Consider the following 19,078-nt stretch of genomic DNA (forward strand, 5'->3'; position numbering starts at 1 on the left):
TTCCCTCTCCCCCCCTCCTCTAGACAGAAGGCAATCCAATATAGGTTAAACATCTGTACTTCTAAATCTATTACCATTTTTGTCATGCTATGCAAAAAAAAAAATAGATCAATAGTGGGAGAGAGGGAGGAAGCATGAGGAAAAAAAAAAAACCAAGTAAAAAAAATTGAAAATACTATGCTTTGATCCACATTCAGTCTCCATAGTTCTCTCTGGATGTATATGGCTTTTTTCATCACAAGTCTATTGGAATTGTCTTGAATCACCCCATTGTTGAAAAGAGCCAAGTCCAGTACAGTTGAGATGATCTCTTCTAAGGTCCCTATTAGTTTTAAACTGCATGATCCTATAGTTGATTTGTGTGTTCTGCGTAGCTAGATAGGCAGGTAGGTGAACCTGGACTGGTCATTTCTTTGTGTCTCAGTTTCTTTTACTCATAAAATGGGACTAATAATACTAGCTCTAGAGTTGCTGGAATAAAATGAGATGATAGATGTTCCTGCACTCAGAAAAGTACACAAGTTCTATTATTGTGAATATTTTATCTTTTCTTCTTAGTCATCCTCTTATTCCTACTTCTCTTTTGCCCCAGAATTATAAGATGAGAAATAATTGACTTTTTGGCTCAGGACCAAGATGGGACACTCCTCAAGGAAAGCAGTATCTTTGTCTTATTCTTCCTTTCTCTTGTAATAATAGCTGAAACTTTATGGTTTGCCAAGTGTTAAGGGTAACTGTTATCTCCTTGAAAGACAGTTATGATATTGTTATGATCCTTATTTTATAGATGATGAAACTGAAGATCAGAGAAATTCAAAGATTTCCCCAGGATAACAGAGATTGCAAATTCTAGAGGCAGGAGTCAAACCAATGTCTCCAATGAGAGGCAGATTAGGTGGTGCTGGGGATAGAGCTGTAGTCTCAAGTAAGGAAGATCTGAGTTCAAATGTGACCTCACGTACTAGCTGTGTGACCCATAGCAAGTCACATAATCTCATTTTCTTTATCTATAAAAATGGGACTAATAATAACTCCTACCTTCCAGGGAGGATCAAATGAGGTTATATTTGTAAAGTGCTTAGCACAATACTTGGCACAGAATAGGCACTTTTAAAATGCTTTAAACTGCTCCTTTTCAGAGAAAGGGACCTATATGTGCAAAAATATTTGTGGCAGCCCTTTTTGTAGTGGTAAGAAACTGGAAACTGAATGAATACTCATCAGTTGGAGAATGGCTGAATAAGTTATGATATATAAATTCTGTGGAATATTATTGCTCTATAAAAAATGATCAGCAGGATGATTTCAGAGAGCCCTGGAAACACTTATAGGAACTGATGCTGAGTGAAATGACCAGAACCAGAAGATCATTATACATGGCAACAGCAAGATTATAAGATGATCAATTCTGATGGACATGGCTGTTGTCAACAATGAGATGATTCAGGCCAGCTCCAATGGTCTTATGACTAAGAAAGGATCTGCATCCACAGGGAGGACAGTGGGAACATAGTATTTTCCCCTCTTTTTGTTGTTGTTTGCTTGCATTTTGTATTTTCTCATTTTTTCCTTTTTGATCTGACTGTTCTAGTGCAGCATGACATTTGTGGAAATATGTATAAAAGAATCACACATGTTTAACATATATTGGATCACTTGCTGTCTAGGAAAGGGGGAAGGGGGAAAGAAGGGGAAAAATTAAAACACAAGGTTTTATAAGGATGAATGTTGAAAATTATCTTCAGAAGCAGCTACACCCAAAGAAACAACACTGGGAAATGAATGTAAACTGCTTGCATTTTTGTTTTTCTTCCCGGGTTATTTATACCTTCGGAATCCAATTCTCCCTGTGCAACAAGAGAACTGTTTGGTTCTGCACACATATGTTGTATCTAGGATATACTGTAACCTATTTAACATGTATAGGACTGCTTGCCATCTGGGGGAGGGGGGTGGAGGGAGGCAGGGGAAAAATTGGAACAGAAGTGAGTGCAAGGGATAATGTTGTAAAAAATTACCCTGCCATGGGTTCTGTCAATAAAAAGTTATTAAAAAAAAGAAAGAAAAGAAAATTATCCTTGCATATATTTTGAAAATAAAAGGCTTTAATTTAAAAAAAAATAAATAAAATACGCCTTTTTAAGACTTTTAAGTCCAGTATTCTATTCATTACATTGTACTATTTCCTGAAGTCAAAATAAGGAAGGAAGGAAGAAAGGAAGAAAGGAAGGAAGAAGGGAGGGAGGAAGGAAGAAGGAAGGGAGGAAGGGAGGAAGGGAGGAAGGAAGGAAGGAAGGAATTAGCTCAAGGGTTAAAGAACTCAATAGCCTCCCCACCCTATTAAGGGATAAAACCCCAGGGAAGCTCAAAATCCCTTGAGTCAAAATAAGACAGATGTAAAAAAAACCCTTTCTTGATGATGGGGAGTTTGATTATCAGCTAGTTGTAGGTTCTGTCACCCAATCAGCATGAATTTGAACTAGTCTCCAGTTCTTTTTTCCTAATGCCTGATCCTAATTGATTCTAATAAAAAAAATTTTTAAAAGCTCATCAGACTCTACTAGGTAAGTTTGGTCATTTCTACCAGGGTTCCAGTGCTTTTCACCAGCTTCCACCATCCTATATCCCCTCAATCAGTCCAGTCAATAAACATTTGTTAAGTGCTTCCTATTTTCTTTTCTTTTTCTTTTTCTTTTTTTTATTAAAGCTTTTTATTTACAAAGCATATGCATGGGTAATTTTTCCAACATTGTTCCTTGCAAAACCTTTTGTCCCCAATTTCCCCTTCCTTCCCCCCTCCCTCCATCCCCTCCTTTAGCTGGCAGGTAGTCAAATACAGGTTAAATATGTTGAAATACATATTAGATCTAATATATTTATACAATCATCTTGTTGCACAAGAAAAATCAGATCAAGAAGGAAGAAAAAGAAAAACTGAGAAAGACAACAAAATGCAAGCAAATAACAACAAAGTGAGAATGCTATGTTGTGGTCCACACTCAGTTCCCATGGTTCTCTCTCTGGGTGTAGATAGCTCTCTTCATCACTGAACAAATGGAACTGGTTTGAATCATCTCATTGTTGAAGAGAGCCAGTCCATCAGAATTGATCATCATATAGTCTTCTTGTTGCCATGTAAAATGATCTCCTGGTTCTGCTTATTTCACTTAGCATCATTTCATGTAAGTCTCTCCAGGCCTTTCTGAAATCATCCTGCTGGCCGTTTCTTATAGAAAAATGGTATTCCATAATATTCATATGCCATAATTTATTCAGCCATTCTCCAATTGATGGCCATTCACTCAATTTCCAGTTTCTTGCCACTACAAAAAGAGCTGCCACAAACATTTTTGAACATGTGTGTTCCTTTCCCTTCTGTAAGATCTCTTTGGGATATAATCCCAGTAGAAACACTGCTGGATCAAAGGGTATGCACAGTTTGATAAATTTTTTAGCATAGTTCCAAACTGCTCTCCAGAATGGTTGGATCTATTCACAGTTCCACTCACGATGTATCAGTGTCCCTTTCCCATTCCCTTCCCTTCCAACATTCATCATAATTTTTCCCTGTCATTCTAGCCAATCTCACAGGTGTGTAGTGGTTATCTCAGAATTGTCTTAAATTTACATTTCTCTCATCAATGGTGATTTGGAGCATCTTTTCATGTGGCCACAAATAGTTTCAATTTCTTCATCTGAAAATAGTCTGTTCATATCCTTTGACCATTTATCAATTGGAGAATAAAGTACCTACTATTTTCCAGGCATTGTGCTAAGTTCTGGGAATACAAATATATATATTTAAAAAAAAAAAACTCCTGACCTCAAAAATTTATCATCTAATAGGGGAAGACAATACAAAAGTTCAAAAGAGGGTTGGTGGAAGAGGTGGCTAGAAAAGGTGCCCCAAAAGGGAGGAAATCAGTTAAGTCCCAAGTAATACAGCCAAATGAAAAATGGGATGTTCTAAGCAGTCCTTCCTTCTTAGATGGAGGTTTTGGAGTTCGTATTTCCAACCTCCAATCAGAGATAAAAAGGGTGATGATGAGGTGAAATATCAAGGCTACTGGCATTTTGAGGGTGATAAGGTTTTTCAAAAAAAAGCTGACTTGCTTTAATCTATTATAATGTGCTCTGTTTCCTTGTACTAGACTTTGATATTCCAAACCTTCCTAAATTTTTATCACGACACCAGTCTAGCTCCCTCTTTTCTTCCTGTTCCCCTCTCTTTATGTCTTTTAACCCACAATAGTGCATTTCACTATTTAAAAAATCTCCACTGATTCCTAAATCCCATTTTGGCCTCCTATGCCTTCTGGCCTCACAACCAACCTAGGTTCAGAGACCTAATGTTTCCATTTCTTCGGTTTTCTCATCTGTAAGATTTAGGCATGAGATGAAATGATCCCTAAGGTCACTTCTAGCTTTTAAATCAATTATACTATGAACATGAGTATCTATCCCCTCCTTTTATTAAGGAAAGAACAGTCAATCCATAAATATTTATATGCCAGACATTGTAATAGTTACTAGGGATATCAAGAAAAGCAAAAGATAATCCTTGCTTTTAGGAAGCTCACAGTCTAATGGGAAAGTAACATGCAAGCAACTATGTACAAACAAGATATATAGGTAGGTAGATATATATGTATATATATTTATATACATATGGATATAGTATAGTATAAATGAGAGATAACCAACAGAGATAAGACATTATAATTAATTACCTATACTACTGTAAGCTCTGGCAGATATTTGCTACCTTTCTTTTTATGCACTGTCTCCTCTGCCCTCCCTCCACCCCTTTGAGCCCCCTACTCCCTTTTTACAACATGAGTGTCCTTTCTACAATTTATTTTCAATGGGGGGAAGAAATAAATCCAGAAATAGTATGTCAGGGTAGTGTAACTAGAATTGCACATAAAAGAAACTTATAAGCTAGAAGGGAAATTACATATTCTAAATATGATACAAGGTAGGATATGATAGGTACCACATGAAACATGAATAAAATACCAAGGGAGTTAGATCAGAGGACAGAGACTTCTAGCTTGTGGGAGTTCAGAGGACATTACTTCCAGCTGGAGAGGGGAAGGAGGATAGGGAACAAGGAAACCTCATGATTAGGTAGCCTGAATTTTTTCCTCCATTTTGTCACTGACTTCTTATATGACTTTGTGGCATTGCAAAAATGGAAATACCCATTCCATCCCTCACTCCAAACAACACATACATCTCTGACTGACTTTAATCATAAGTAGATTGCAGTGATTGAGGGTTCAAAGACTTGAACAGGATCAGATAATGAATTCCTAATGGGAAAGCACTTTGAATTTCTGACTGAATGAATGTTAAGAGTTACAAAGCATGATTGTGGTTGGATAATGATTTAATACGCTGTAGCTATGAATGAAGAGCTAGATTAATTCCACTAGGGGGCATACTGTGCAAGTCATCTAAAAGCCCCTTTATGCCCCAGGGGAAGGCGGAAGCAAGAGAGTTCTGGACTGTCCTCCAGCCACGCGCGGCATGTGGCACTAGGCATGAGTGGAGTCAGCTTTTGGAGGTGATGGTAGTTTGCAGTAGTTTCTGAATCTCGGGCGCTGGACCCGTCTAATCCTTTCAAGGTGCTTTCGGGCGCCACCACAATTTTCCACTAGCCCCTGAGAGTGTCCCGGAAAGGTGAGGGTCCAAGAAGGAGGGGAAAAAAAAGTCAGGGATGACAAGAACAGGTGAGAGATGCACTTGAACCCACAACCTGCGCAGACCCTACCTCCCCGAGGGCTCTCGAAGTAGGGGACCCGCCTGTTCCCTGCTCTTCAGGGGTTAATCCCCCTCCGCCTTTCCTACGCTCAGCGGTGCCAAAGTGGGTGTTACTGGAATTCCTCCCTCTCTCCCGTAATGAGGAGGCTGAGCCGTCTCTCCGAGGAGGGGGCAATAGTGTGGATAAAAGAGACTGGAAAAAAAAGTGGGAGGTTTCCAAAAATAAAACCCTCCACATCCCCTCCCGAGGTTGCAGTGATAGGGGGAAGAGACCAGCTGTGTGTTCAGAGTGGGCTGGGGGCACAGGGCTGAACGCGAGGTCAAGAACAGGTCTGAATCCGGGAGAATTCTCGATATCCCGGCGCTGACCAAATCCGTACCTCTTCTTTCCCCCAAGCTCCTGATCGAGAGGCAGGTTTGGGACCGAAATTGCTGGGTGGAAAGTGAATTTCAAGGCAAGCATCTCCTGCCTGGCGAGACCAGGAGCCTGGGAGCCCGGCGTGCAACTGCTCCGGGCGCTACATGTGGCCGCTGCGGCTAGTTGTGCGCTGAGTTCTTCTTGCCCGAGGCCAATCATGGGAAGCTATTGGAGAAGTTTTCTGCCCTTGACCCTGGCTCTCTTTGTGGGTGTGGGTGATGCCCAGCGGGATCTAGTGGGAAGGTACGAGCCCTCAGTCAGGGACCGGGGCCGCCTTCGGCGACCTGGGGTCAATCATCCCGGTGCGACTGTAGGCAAGGTGTATAGTCTGTTCCGGGAGCAAGGCGGGCTTGGTCCAGGTCAGCCTCACGGAGATGGACCTCAGCCGGTTTGGGGACACTTGAGGAACCCAACCGACGGCGAAATCAGGAGGCCTCTCAGAACGCAGCAGACTCGCAGAGTCCTGCCACCTGTACAGATGTCTGCGATTACCCTACGACAGCAGAACCCACCTCTGGCCAGGACTGCCTCTGCTCTTCAGCGCCCTAGGACCGGGCAGAGAGTCCGGGCTGCGCCCCCGCCCCCGCCCTCCTCCCGAGGACGACTGATGGGGTAAGCCAGAGGGTCTGTGTGTGCGTGTGCGTGGGTGCGTGTACTTACTACTTTCGGGAAGTTCCTTACCAAGATTGGATATCACTTTCTATGTATTTATAGGTATATGTGTTTATTTGTACATGTATGTTGTATGTTGTTTGGATTATATATGCCTCATAGATATCTATATGAGAGAGGTTAGGGAGGAGCAGGTATTGATAGATCTCTAGACACATGGATCTATATCAAGATAGGTAGATCGGTGGTACAACTATCAACTCCTGCCCTACTCTACCCTCTTGTTATTGTCCGTCTAGATTGGATGCAAACTTTGAGCCGCTATGTGAGAGCTGCCCGAGCTTTTCATTTGTCCGAGCTTAGCTTTTTTTATGCCGTCCTCAGTTTCTTCTTCCTCTCTAATTTAACTTTCTTAACCCCGAAGTTTTTGCATACCCGCAATTCAGATGGGGAAATGGAGTTCTGCTCGGGTTAAGAGGGAAAAGTGCACCCAGATCCGGGAGTGTCTCGTTGTAGCGGGCAGAAAGAACCAGATGCTGAGGGTTTTCTTTACCGGGATTCACATCTATGTGCTGTGCCTGAATCCCGGAGCGGTGGTCCCTGGGGAATGTGTAGGAAAGGAAAATGGGCACCAGCCCGGGGTGGAGGTAGGGGAAGGAGTGGTTTGGAGGGCGGCATTCGCAGGTGGAGTGCAGTGGAAATGTTAGGAAAAGAGACCGACCCTATTCCGGGACTCATTTTCTGAAGGGAAGTTTAGTGTTTGTATGAACTCGTGGGTTTGTCTGAGAATGTTTAAGAGGACTGGATACCTGAATGAGACGGAGGTGGGGGGAGGGGACGCGTGAAAATTCCTGACTGAGTTTAGTAACTGGGAAGAGGTAGAAGTCTGGAGCGAAAGGTTTTAGATTTGGGGTGTGTGTGTGTGTGTGTGTGTGTGTGTGTGTGTGTGTAGCTTGTACCCTAGAATTTCCTTTGTGAAACTGAGCCATCCTTAAGAAACATATACTGATAAACACAAATTCCCCTCTTCTCTTTGATCTTCCCAATGTAACACCCCTCTTTGATTCCTGCCTCCCAATTTCGCTTCCCCACCAGAAGCTCTGGGTTTCTCCACTACTTCTGCTGGCTCAGTCCTGTGACTTCCTCCTCCTGCCTGGATTGTAAAAGCCATTGCACTTTTTGAACAATTGCATGCCTGGCTAGTGCCCAGAGCTAGGCAGGTGCCTCCTGAGGTGAACTCATGGTTATTGGCAGCGCTGTAAGGGGGGAGAGGGGGGAGGAGGGATCAACTGGCAAAGGACATCAGCAGGAATGTCCCCATCCCTCTCTCTCTCTGCCACTGTATTTTGTACCTTTCATTGAGTCCCAAGGATTGGGTGGACTAAATCAGTGATCTTGATTATAATTGTATTTCCATGAAGAACCACAAACCGTTCTCTGACAATTGTGCAATTAGAAACAACAACAGCTTGCATAGGCATGTGTCCTAGCTATCTATTTTTCTATCTGTACATATATGTATAACACATACATACATGATGCAGCTTGCCTCTATAGCAGACAATATTTTCAAAAATCAGCTTTGTACTGCCAGTATAGATATGGTACTCACTCATTTGTTAACAGGACTGTGTGGGATGTTTCTTCTAGTATTTCTCTGTTACATTTTCCTCACATCCTTCAGATAAGTTTCTTCCAAACTTCCTACCACCTACCAGAAGCTCTGAGGCAAGTTGGGTGGTTTGGAAAATGAGAATATGGAATAGGAATTAGAAATAATAGAAAGGTGATTCAGTAGAAAACTGAATATTGAGTCAAGAGGGTCAGGATTTGAATCTTAGCTATACTACCTTAAATGATTTGGAGTGTCACTTAAACTCTTTGGGCTGAATGTGAAGTTTTTTTCTCTGTAAAATGAGGGAGGTAGAAAGAATATATCTACTACTATTGTCTGATTTTTTTTTTTTAAACAGATGAAGATATTTGAGGCCTAAAGTGGCTAGCTCCTTACCTCACCTTTTCCACAGGGTTCATAGAGTGTGGTCCTGGAGTAAGGAAGATCCAAGTTCAAATGCAGCCCTAGACACTTACTAACTGTATGACCCTGAGCAAGTCACTTAATTCTGTTTGCTTCAGTTTCTCATCTGGAAAATAAACTAAGAAGGAAATGGCAAATCACTCCATTTTCTCTACCAAGAAAACCTCAAATGGGGTCACAGAGAGATGGATATAACTGAAACAATTCAACAACATACTAAAGCAATAATATCTGAATCAATATTGATAATCCACATTGGTTCCCCCCTGCTCCTATCTCTGACTCTTCTCCATGTAGCCAGTAGACATTTAGATAGTATAGCTTTTAAAAGCAGATTCATGTTTCTCCTCATGATCTTTACTATTAACAAAGTTTTTGAGTATGGATGAGCTTCCACAAATTCAACAGTTCCAAAAACATTTCTTAAGCACCTATGTGGTGCTTAAGAATTTCAAAGATGCAACAAGGTATAGCCCTTGAGGCTTCCACAAATTAGTGGAGGATTGATGTTTACAGGTGACTACAGTAAAAATTAATATATTAAAAGGAGAGGTCTAAGCAGAATAGAGAGATCTGAGATAGAAAAATCACTTCAAGCTTGAGGAATGCCCTGAGGATGCCAAAATGTTTGAGTTACAGATCACAGACATGTAGATCTAACAGTAGATTTGGGAGAATGCAGCAAAAACTTTCAAAGACAACAAACATTGCCAATGGCCTTTGAGAAATGATTCTTTTTGTTCTTTAGGAAAAAATGCTATAGGAGTTCAAGGAAAGGACTGAGCGCTATGAACTGGAATCATTGAGAAACAGTTGAAAGAGGGTGGGACTTGAGTTAGACCTTAAAGAAAGGGAAGGATGTAAGTGAAGGGGAGAGGAAATAAATTCCACAAAGGGGTGATGATATCAGTAAAAGTACACAAGTGAGAAGACCAATCTGACTGAAGCAAGAATCAGTCAGCTGATTACTATTTGATAAACACTATGTTAAACATAAAGAATAGCAAAGGATAGTCAGTCCTCTCAAGGTCATTGTAATATGTGAAGGGAGACTATATTCTAATAACTATGGACAGACAAATTAAAGGCAATATAAATTGGAGATAATTATAGAGAAAAAGAACTATCATTCTTGGAATCTGGGAGAGATTTTCTATAAAAGGTGGGATTTTAATTGAGACCTGAAGAAAGCCATGAAGCAGAGTGAGGAGGAAGAATATCCTAGGCATAGGGGACCAAAAATGAAAATGTTTAGAGTTTGCATTGTCTTGTGCAAGGAAGAACAAGGAGGCAATGTGACTGGATCACAGAATGTGTGTGTGTGTGTGTGTGTGTGTGTGTGTGTGTGTGTGTGGTGACTAAAGGTGAAATTGTGCATGTAATGGGGAATAGGCTGAGCAGATAGTTGACAGCTTGTGGCACACTAAAGAGTTTGGACTTCATCCTTTATAAAGTAGACACTTCTTGCAAATTTGGGAGTAGGAAAGTGATATATAGGGCAGCTCGGTGATACTATAGATAATGTCAGGTCTAATGTCAAGAAGACTCATCTTCCTGTATTCAAATCTGGCTTCAGCCACTTACTAGTTGGGTGATCCTGGAAAAGTCATTTCACCCCGTTTGTCTCAGTTTCCTCAACTGTAAAATGAATTGAAGAAGGAAATGGCAAATCTCTCCAGTATTTTTGCCAAGAAAACCCCAAATGGGGGTCAAGAAGAGTTGGACACAACTAAAATGACCAAATAGCAACAACAAAAGTGATTTGTTAATGATACTTTAGAAAAATTTATCTGGTGCAGTGAATGTATGTATATACAGCGACTTCATGTAAAGTACAGTCAATCCGCTATTTAAAGTATCTCCCATGTCCACAGGGACATAAGCTATCAGCCTGTTCTTGGTAAAGTAGAAAGTTTTTAACTCCCAGTTCTAGTCTACAGCTCTCTCCTGGCCGATGGGGGCCTGAGTGGAGGGATCTTGTTACTTCCTCTATCTTCCCCATCCAATGGAAAGAGATAAGGAGTCAGAGATCCTGCTTTAACGTGCCCTGTTCTGTCAGACCCTGTGTGATCTCGAGAAGGTTGCCATTCCCCTGGACCTTCCTTCTTTTCTTCATCTGCAAAGGGAACTTGCTTTAGACTAGATTTCTAAGGTTTCTTCTAATTCCAAGTCTTTGATACTTTGTTCCTATGTCCACTGTGAATAATGATGCAGAGACTGGTTGATCAATGTTTGCCCCTAGCTACTTAGCATTGAAATCTAAGCGCCATCCGGTGGTGAAATTGGGAACTGCCACGCTCTCTCACTTGGTAGCTCTGGCCAAGAACTAGTACTTGGTTTCTTTTGGATTTTGGAGATCATCTTGTCCAGTCCCCTCATTTAGAGAGGAGGCAACTGAGGTAGATGAAGTAACCTACCCAGAATCCCACAGTTCAAAAGTGATACAACAAATGATTGAATGATCTAGATCTCTGTTTTTTCCTCTATGATACAGTAGTTAGAACTAAAGGCTAAGCAGATTGTAGAAGCCTTACTAAAGGGATGAATTTGCTCTATTGAGTGCAGAGTATGACTAACAACGGAGCAGCTCGGTGGTGCAGCAAATAGAGTACTGGCCTTGGAATCGGGAACTCATCTCCACAAGTTCAAATCTCGTCTCAGGTACTTATTAGCTGTGTGACGTTGGTCATTTAATCCTGTTTTTTTTCTCATCTGTAAAAAAGCTGGAAAATAAAAAGCTCAGCTTTGACATCAGGGCTTCTTAAACTTTTTATTCTCATAAATCTGTCTTACCTGAGAAATTTTTATATGACCCTAGGTACATAAAATAGGTATATAAATTTAAAAAAATTTTGTACATGTCTAACATTGGCCAATTTCCCCCCTCCCCCTATAGTATTTTCTTTTTCCAAATACACATAAAGAAGTTTTCAACATTCATTTTTGTAAGATTTTGTGTTCTAATTTTTTCTCCCTCCTTCCCTTCCCTTCCCCCTCCTCAAGCAATTTGATATAGGTTAAACATGTACAATCCTTCTAAACATTATAAATAGAACAGTTACTAATAATAAATCATGAATAAACGTATTTCAAAATAATTCTTAGATGTATATAATTTTATCATTTATTAAAGATGAAAAAAATTTACATATTATATTTTTACATAATTAGATCTTAATTTGATACAGCAGTTCAAAGAATATTCAGAAACCTTTTACTGTTGTCAAATTTTTCAAGTCCCTCATATTCAGTTACATGACCCCAATACAATGTTGTGACCCACAGTTTAAGAGGTTTTCTTATACAGGAACTGAGGTCCTCCTATCTCCAAGCCAGTACTTTATCTACTGCACCACCCTGCTGTCCCTGCATGATACATTTCCTGATCTTCCCCAGCTATTTCATTCTCCCTCAAAATTACAATGTAATTATGTTGTATGCAATAATTAGCTTTCGCATAGCATTGCAAGATTTGCTAATTATTCTGAATATGTTATCTCATTTGGTTTTCACAATAACCCCTGAGGTAAGTGGTACTATTATCTCAATTTTACACATGAAGAAACTGAGACTAAGAGATTTAAAAGATTTGTCCAAGTATCTAAGGTAGGACTAATACTCCGGTTTTCCTTATTTCATGTCTAACCCCTTCACCACCTAGCTGCCTCCAACTGTATTATCTCTTCCAATAGATACAAAATGTACATTTCTTGAGGGTAGGGATTGTTTCATATTTGTCTCTGTAAACCAATCACTTAACATGGGGCTTAGGTACTTAATAAAAGCTTATTGATTTATTATGGTAAGCAAAGACAGTAGTAATCACTTCTTATTCCCACTCAATTCATTGATGCTCTGTTATCTGCTTCAGGGGGCTTTCTGGGCCAAATTTGTTCTTCCTCAAACTGTAAGAACATAAATCTTGTGAGCCTGGATCAGACCCATGGTGCATCCATCCAACTTAATATTTCATCTCTAATGGGAGCATTGAAAAGTAGGCTATCAATGGAAATGATCATTCTCCCTAATGCAAATTCTGAAGGCATATTTCCTCAATTGTTATCAGCATTTAATAAGAGAGGGATGTTTGGCCCCAGTTCACTTCTCAGAATGGATTTTGTGCTATTCACAACTCTTTACTCCCATCCATCCACCATTTCTATGTCCTCAGTGTCTACAAACCCAATTCTGTTTGTTCTCACTGACTTCACTGACACACTTTGTAATCATTAAAAGAGGACAGGGATAGTTGGGTGGTGCCATATTGCAGAGTGCTGGGCCCATCGTCAGGAAGATTTGAGTTCAAATCTCATCTCAAACAGTTACGAGCTATGTGATCCTGGGTAAGTTTACCCTCAATTTCCTCATCTCTAAAATGAACTGGAGAAGGAAATGGCAAACCATTGCAGCATCTTTGCCAAGAAAGCCCCAATGGGGTCATGAAGAATCAGACATGACTGAAGAATAGCAACAATCTGCAGATTCTCCCCTCTTCCCCTCTCTTCCCCCTCTACCCAGTTCCTAGAAATTCTGGAAGGGTTCTAGGGCTTTTTTCCAAGTATTGGAAGGCAGCATTCAGGAATAGGTGTGACTGACCAATCACCCTACTTGATTTTCCTGGAATAGGTCTTGGTGATGAAAGAAGAATGCTGGAGGGCATGGGAAGCTTCTGGAAGAGGCTAGTGCTAGGAATGTCTGATCCAGGAAGGTTGAGCTATGGGCCAGAGGGGTGACTTGGCTGTAGAGGACATTCCTGGAGCTCCCTGGGTGGTAGCTCCCCATAATATTAGTTCAGAAGGCCAGAAATGGGCCTCTTTTTTTTTTTTTTTTGTTATTGATTTTTTTTTAAGTGAAAGGAATTTATTTTGAATTGTTTGTGAGGCTCCAAAAACCACATAGGCTTTGGGGTCCACTCAAATGTCAAACAAACTCCTAAGTGGGACCAGATGCTCCCCCATGCTGTCCACAGAGGTTTAAAAGTGGCCACCAGTCTCAGCTCTTCCTTTTGAAAGAGCTCTAAACTCTAAACTCCTCATCTCAAGTTCTGGTCTATCTTCCACTAAACTCTTAGCTTCCCATTCTCATTTCTAGCCCTGGAATAAATCTCTCTAGTTTCATCCTCTCTAATCCATCTATCCATCTTCTAGCCTCATCCTCACTTCTAATTCCTTCATCTTTTCTGCTCCCTTGTACCTGAACAGGTTGGAAGAGAGCAAGGACTTCAGTTTCTTTGTTAATCTTCATCATCGCTTAGTTAAAAAGAAAAATCTATCCTTCTCCTCTATAAAATAGATATGCAGATCATTCATTCTATGATTTTCCCACTCTACTACTTTGCACATGATCTCATTCTTCATTCCATCTCTTTATCCCATTTTTTTCTTCACCTCTGAAATCTGTACTTCAATCTTCACTCCTCTATTGCCTTCTTCTATCTCTTGTATCCCTGATCTTCTGAGACAATTCTTCTGTCCATTTCAGGCTTTTGGAATTGAGGCTCTTTGTATTGAATGTCTAATACTTTTGTAGGAAGTTTGTCCAAAACATAGGAGACATATTTGTGGAGTACCTGGTTACAATTATGGATCTCAAAGCATCAGTCAGTTAACAAACACTTTATAAATGTGTACTATGTGCCAAGCATAAGGTAAATGTGGTGGGGTGTAGGGTAAGGGGAACACTAGCAACTAGGGAAATTAGGAAAAGCTTCATTATAAAAGCTTCATTATAAAGTATTTGCTTATTCAGTCACCTAAGCACTCCACCCTTGATAAGTCTTGGAACACTTGTATTCTGCAGTTACGGAATATACTTACCTTAGAAAGCCTTTGTCAAGTTGACTATCTGAAGTTGAACATCCTGGTGAACATCACCTAGGTCCCTAAGTCACATTTATAGTATGACACCCAAAAATTACTATTAGTGATGATCAATGGTGATATTAAAGACCAATTTACTCTTGGACAAATCACGACAAAAGAGATCTTAGGGCAGAGGTTTTTAACCTGTGGATTTTTATTTAATACTTTGATTCCTTTGTAATCTTACATATTTTATTTTATGCATTTAAAAAGGCCTTATGCTAAGAAGGGGTCCATAGGCTTCATCAGACTTCCAAAAGAATAGATTTGTTTTATCAACCTAACCAAATGGGTTCATGATATTAAAAAAAAAAAAAGTTAAGAACTCTTTGCTTTGAGGGAACTTCTTTTGCCCAAAGCAACCTATGGTCTCTAGCCTAGCCCTGGGTTTTAGGGATTTAGGCCTTCTTTCCTTTCTCCCTTCCTCCTTTCCTCCCTCCCTCCTTCTCTCCCTCTCTCTTTCCTTCTCTCCCTCCCTCTTTCCTTCTTTCCCTCCCTCCTTCCCTCCCTCCTTCCCTCTTTTCCTTCCTTCCTTTCTCCCTTCCTCCCTTCCTCCCTCCCTTTCTTCTTCTCTCCCTCTCTCCCTCCCTCCCTCCCTTCCTTCCTTTCTTCCTCTCTTCCTCCCTCTTTCCTCCCTCCCTCCCTCTCTCTTTTCCTTCCTCCCTCTTTCCTTCCTTCCTTCCTACCTTCTTTCCTTCCTTCTTTCCTTTCTCCCTTCCTCCCTTCCTTTCTCCCTTTCTTCCTCACTCCCTCTCTCCCTCCCTCCCTCCCTTCCTTTCTTCCTTCCTTCCTCCCTCTTTCCTTCCTTCCTTCCCTTTTTCCCTCCCTCTCTTCCTCTCTTCCTTCCTTCCTTCCTCCCTCCCTCCCTTCATTCTTTCCTCCCTTCTTTCTTTCCTTCCTTCCTTCTCATATTTTTACATAGATCTTTATTCTATTATCCCCATTAAATAAGCACCTCAAAAATCCAGATCATGGTTTCTATTACTTTCCCATTTCCTTGTCTCAGCTTTTTATCACATGATGCCCCATACAGTGGGTAAAATTTGATTGACATGCCCCAAACAAGTCAAAGGTATGGTGCTTGAGAAGGAAACAGCAATGGAAAAGGGATATGGGTTATCTAAAGCTGGGTACTATCCTCAGGCAGATATTCCCAGAATGCCTTTTTCCTAATACCATTATAATCATGCAGGAGGAACGTCTGCGGGGGACGGTGCTGCCCAGGATGGACGACTGCCAACAGCACCAATCAGTGCATCAAACGTGAGTTGACCCTAATTTTCCTAAGCAGGACATTCCTGCGCTTGTGGGAAAACTGTGTTCCTTAACTTTCTAGTACTTTACATCCTACTCCCTTCCAAAGGAATTTTGGGGGATGGGGTTAGAAGGGCACATTTTAAAATATTTTCATTTGAGAAAATGAATGTGCATATTACATTCTTACTATGTGTTTTAAAAGGCCCCAAGTTCTAAAGTTATAGTTTCACCTTCAGCACTTAATGTGCTTAATGTACTTAATGTGATATCTTTGACCAGGTCTTTTTCAATACTTGTTTCTAGGCTTCCAAAACTAGCATGCAATGAGATTTCTTGAATATTCCTTCCTCAGATGTCCATTGTTCCTTTGTAATTTATGGAAAATGGCCATTGTTTTAATTCACTGAACAGGAGGGCAGAAGGAAGCATCTATGAAGCTGAAAGTATCCTATATTGGGCTTTGACCAGAATCCAAGTCCTGGTTCTGACTCTTATTGGCCCTAGAAAAATTCATTTACTGCTCTGTGTCTCAGTTTTTTATCTTTAAAGAGAAATAATATAAAACCCTATATTGTAGTGTTATTATGAAGAGAATGGTTTGCAAACTTTAAAACAAGTGAGTTAATTTTATGGCTTTCTTGACAATTCTTCCTTTAGAACTGCTGCTAAACAAATGCCCAAGATTAGTTGGTGGGAATAGGTTGCATGAGAGTGGAGGAATAAATAGGGTGAATTCTGACAAAAGAAAGATCATAAAATCATAGATTTAGAGATTAGAAAATTGAGGTCCAATGAGATTGTCACAAATTCTAGTTAGAATTTGAATTCAAGTCCTCTAACTTCAACTCTACTGTACTCTCTCAAAAACATATAATCTCAACTGGGCCCTTACTGCCATAAGGCAATCCTTTTATTCTCTTATTTGATTCCTATCCTCCCACAGAGTTTATTCAACCTTTTCTTATCTCCCTCACCCACTCCTTCTTTCAGTTGAGGGCCTTGCCTCCTACTTTGCTGAGAAAATATTAACCCTGGGGTTAATTCATGCCCATGCACACACACACACTCCTCCCCCCATGATATATCACCTAGGAGTAAATGAATCTAAAGTTCCTGGCTATACAATTTATTAATAATATAATTAATAATCACAAAGACATAATTATTTATGTTTAGTCATTTGAATGTCAAAGTGATCTGTAATAATCACTGTAATTATTTTTTTTAATAACTTTTTATTGACAGAACCCATGCCAGGGTAATTTTTTACAACATTATCCCTTGCACTCACTTCTGCTCCGATTTTTCCCTTCCCTCCCTCCACCCCCTCTCCCATATGGCAAGCAGTCCTATATATGTTAAATATGTCGCAATATATCCTAGATAGAATATGTGTGTGCAGAACCGAACAGTTCTCTTGTTGCACAGGGAGAATTGGATTCAGAAGGTATAAATAATCCGGGAAGAAAAACAAAAATGCAAGCAGTTTATATTCATTTCCCAGCATCACTGTAATTATTGAAACTTCTTGGAAATACAGTTTATTTAAGGTAACAAGCAAAATCCTTCCTCTTCATCATACATACACACACACACACACACACACACACACACACACACACGTATATATATATAAAATTAAAGTAGTTTTATAAGGAAAGAAGATCCCTCCATGGTTTTTTCTGGGAATTTTCATTGTGGGATCTCTTTCAGCAGGTGATCAGTAGATTCTTTCCATTTCTTTTTATCTCTGGTTCTAGAATTTCAGGGCAGTTTTCCTCAACCATTTCTTGCAAATGATGTTGCAATTCTTTTTTCTTGATTATGACTTTCAGGCAATCCAATTGATTTTAAAATTATCTCTCCTGGATCTATTTTCAGGTCACTTATTTTTCCAATGAGATATTTCACAATGCTATTTTTTCATTCTTTTGGTTTTGTTTTATTGTTTGATTTCTTATGAGATTATTAGATTCCATTTGCTCAATTCTAATTTTTAAGGCATAGTTTTTCTCAGTGAGTTTTTGTACCTCCTTTTCCATTTGAACAATTTTAATTTGTAAGGAGTTTTTTCTTTGGTGAATTTTTGTGCCTCTCCCCCTATTTGGATAATTTTGCTTTTTAAGACATTTTTCTCCCTATTGACTTTTTGCACCTCTTTTACCATTTGGCCTAATCTGTTTTTAAAGTATTATTTTCTTCAGCATTTTTTTTTTTTTGATGTGTTTCTTCTTTATCAGACTGTTGACTCGTTTTTCATGGATTTTCTTCTATCCTTCTTATTTTTCTTCCCAATTTTTCCTCTACCTCTCTTACTTGATTTTCAAAATTCCTTTTGAGCTCTTCCCTGCTCTTAGACTAATTCTTTTCTTTTTTTTTTTTGGAGGCTTAAGAAGTAGGAGCTTTGAATTTGTTATCTTCTGAGTGTGTGCTTTAATCTTCCTTGTCACCATAGTAACTTTCTATGGTTAGAAATTTTTTTTTCTGTTATTTGCTCATTTCCCAGCTCTTTCTTGACTTTTAACATTTTGTTAAATTAGGATTCTGCTTTCAGGATAGAAGGTGCACAGTTCCAAGCTTCTGGAGTTTTGTGCAGCTATTTCGGAGGTACTTTTTGGGACTTGGATGTTTTCAGTTCTTCCAAGGTGGTATGATCTAAGGAGCGGTGAGTTTACTACTCTCCTGGTCTCTGCTCTGGTCTGTGGGTCATCAAAAGCACTCTTTTCTGCCCTGGAACTATGAGGAAGGTCCCTGCTCCATAATGGTTGCAAGCTCTGGTGTGTCAGTGCTCCTTCTTGCCCTAGGACTGCCATTTAGGACTGCAAACTGGATTCAAGTTGAACAAAGGAACAGAGTACTGTTGCTTTGCCAGTACCAGCAAAAAGACCTCTATGATCTCCTTCTGATAAGTTGTTTGATTCTTTTACAATATATGGACTGAGACTTCCTGAAGCAGTTGCTGCTGATTCTGTGGCTGCCAAGGCCTACTCCAGTTTGCTAGGGCCAGGTCTATCCTGACATAGCCTGCGCTGAATTATGGTACATTCTCATCCAGGTGAAACTTTCCTGCTGACTTTATAAGTTATCTTTGGCTGGAAAATTATTTTGCCCCATCTTTTTGTGGGT

At 40.0% G+C, this 19,078-nt stretch overlaps 1 protein-coding gene across 1 annotated transcript in view; it reads left to right on the forward strand.

The window, feature by feature from the left end:
• Positions 1–5,919: 5,919 nt before the first annotated feature.
• Positions 5,920–19,078, forward strand: part of LTBP2 (latent transforming growth factor beta binding protein 2) — a 190,115-nt gene continuing 176,956 nt past the window's right edge. The window contains exons 1-2 of the mRNA XM_051977602.1: positions 5,920–6,796; positions 15,888–15,958. Of these exons, the coding sequence (XP_051833562.1) occupies positions 6,342–6,796; positions 15,888–15,958 (526 nt within the window). The 5' untranslated portion in view covers positions 5,920–6,341. The remainder of the gene's footprint in view (positions 6,797–15,887; positions 15,959–19,078) is intronic.

Source organism: Antechinus flavipes, chromosome 2 (genome assembly GCF_016432865.1).
Source record: "Antechinus flavipes isolate AdamAnt ecotype Samford, QLD, Australia chromosome 2, AdamAnt_v2, whole genome shotgun sequence".
NCBI lineage: Eukaryota > Metazoa > Chordata > Mammalia > Dasyuromorphia > Dasyuridae > Antechinus > Antechinus flavipes.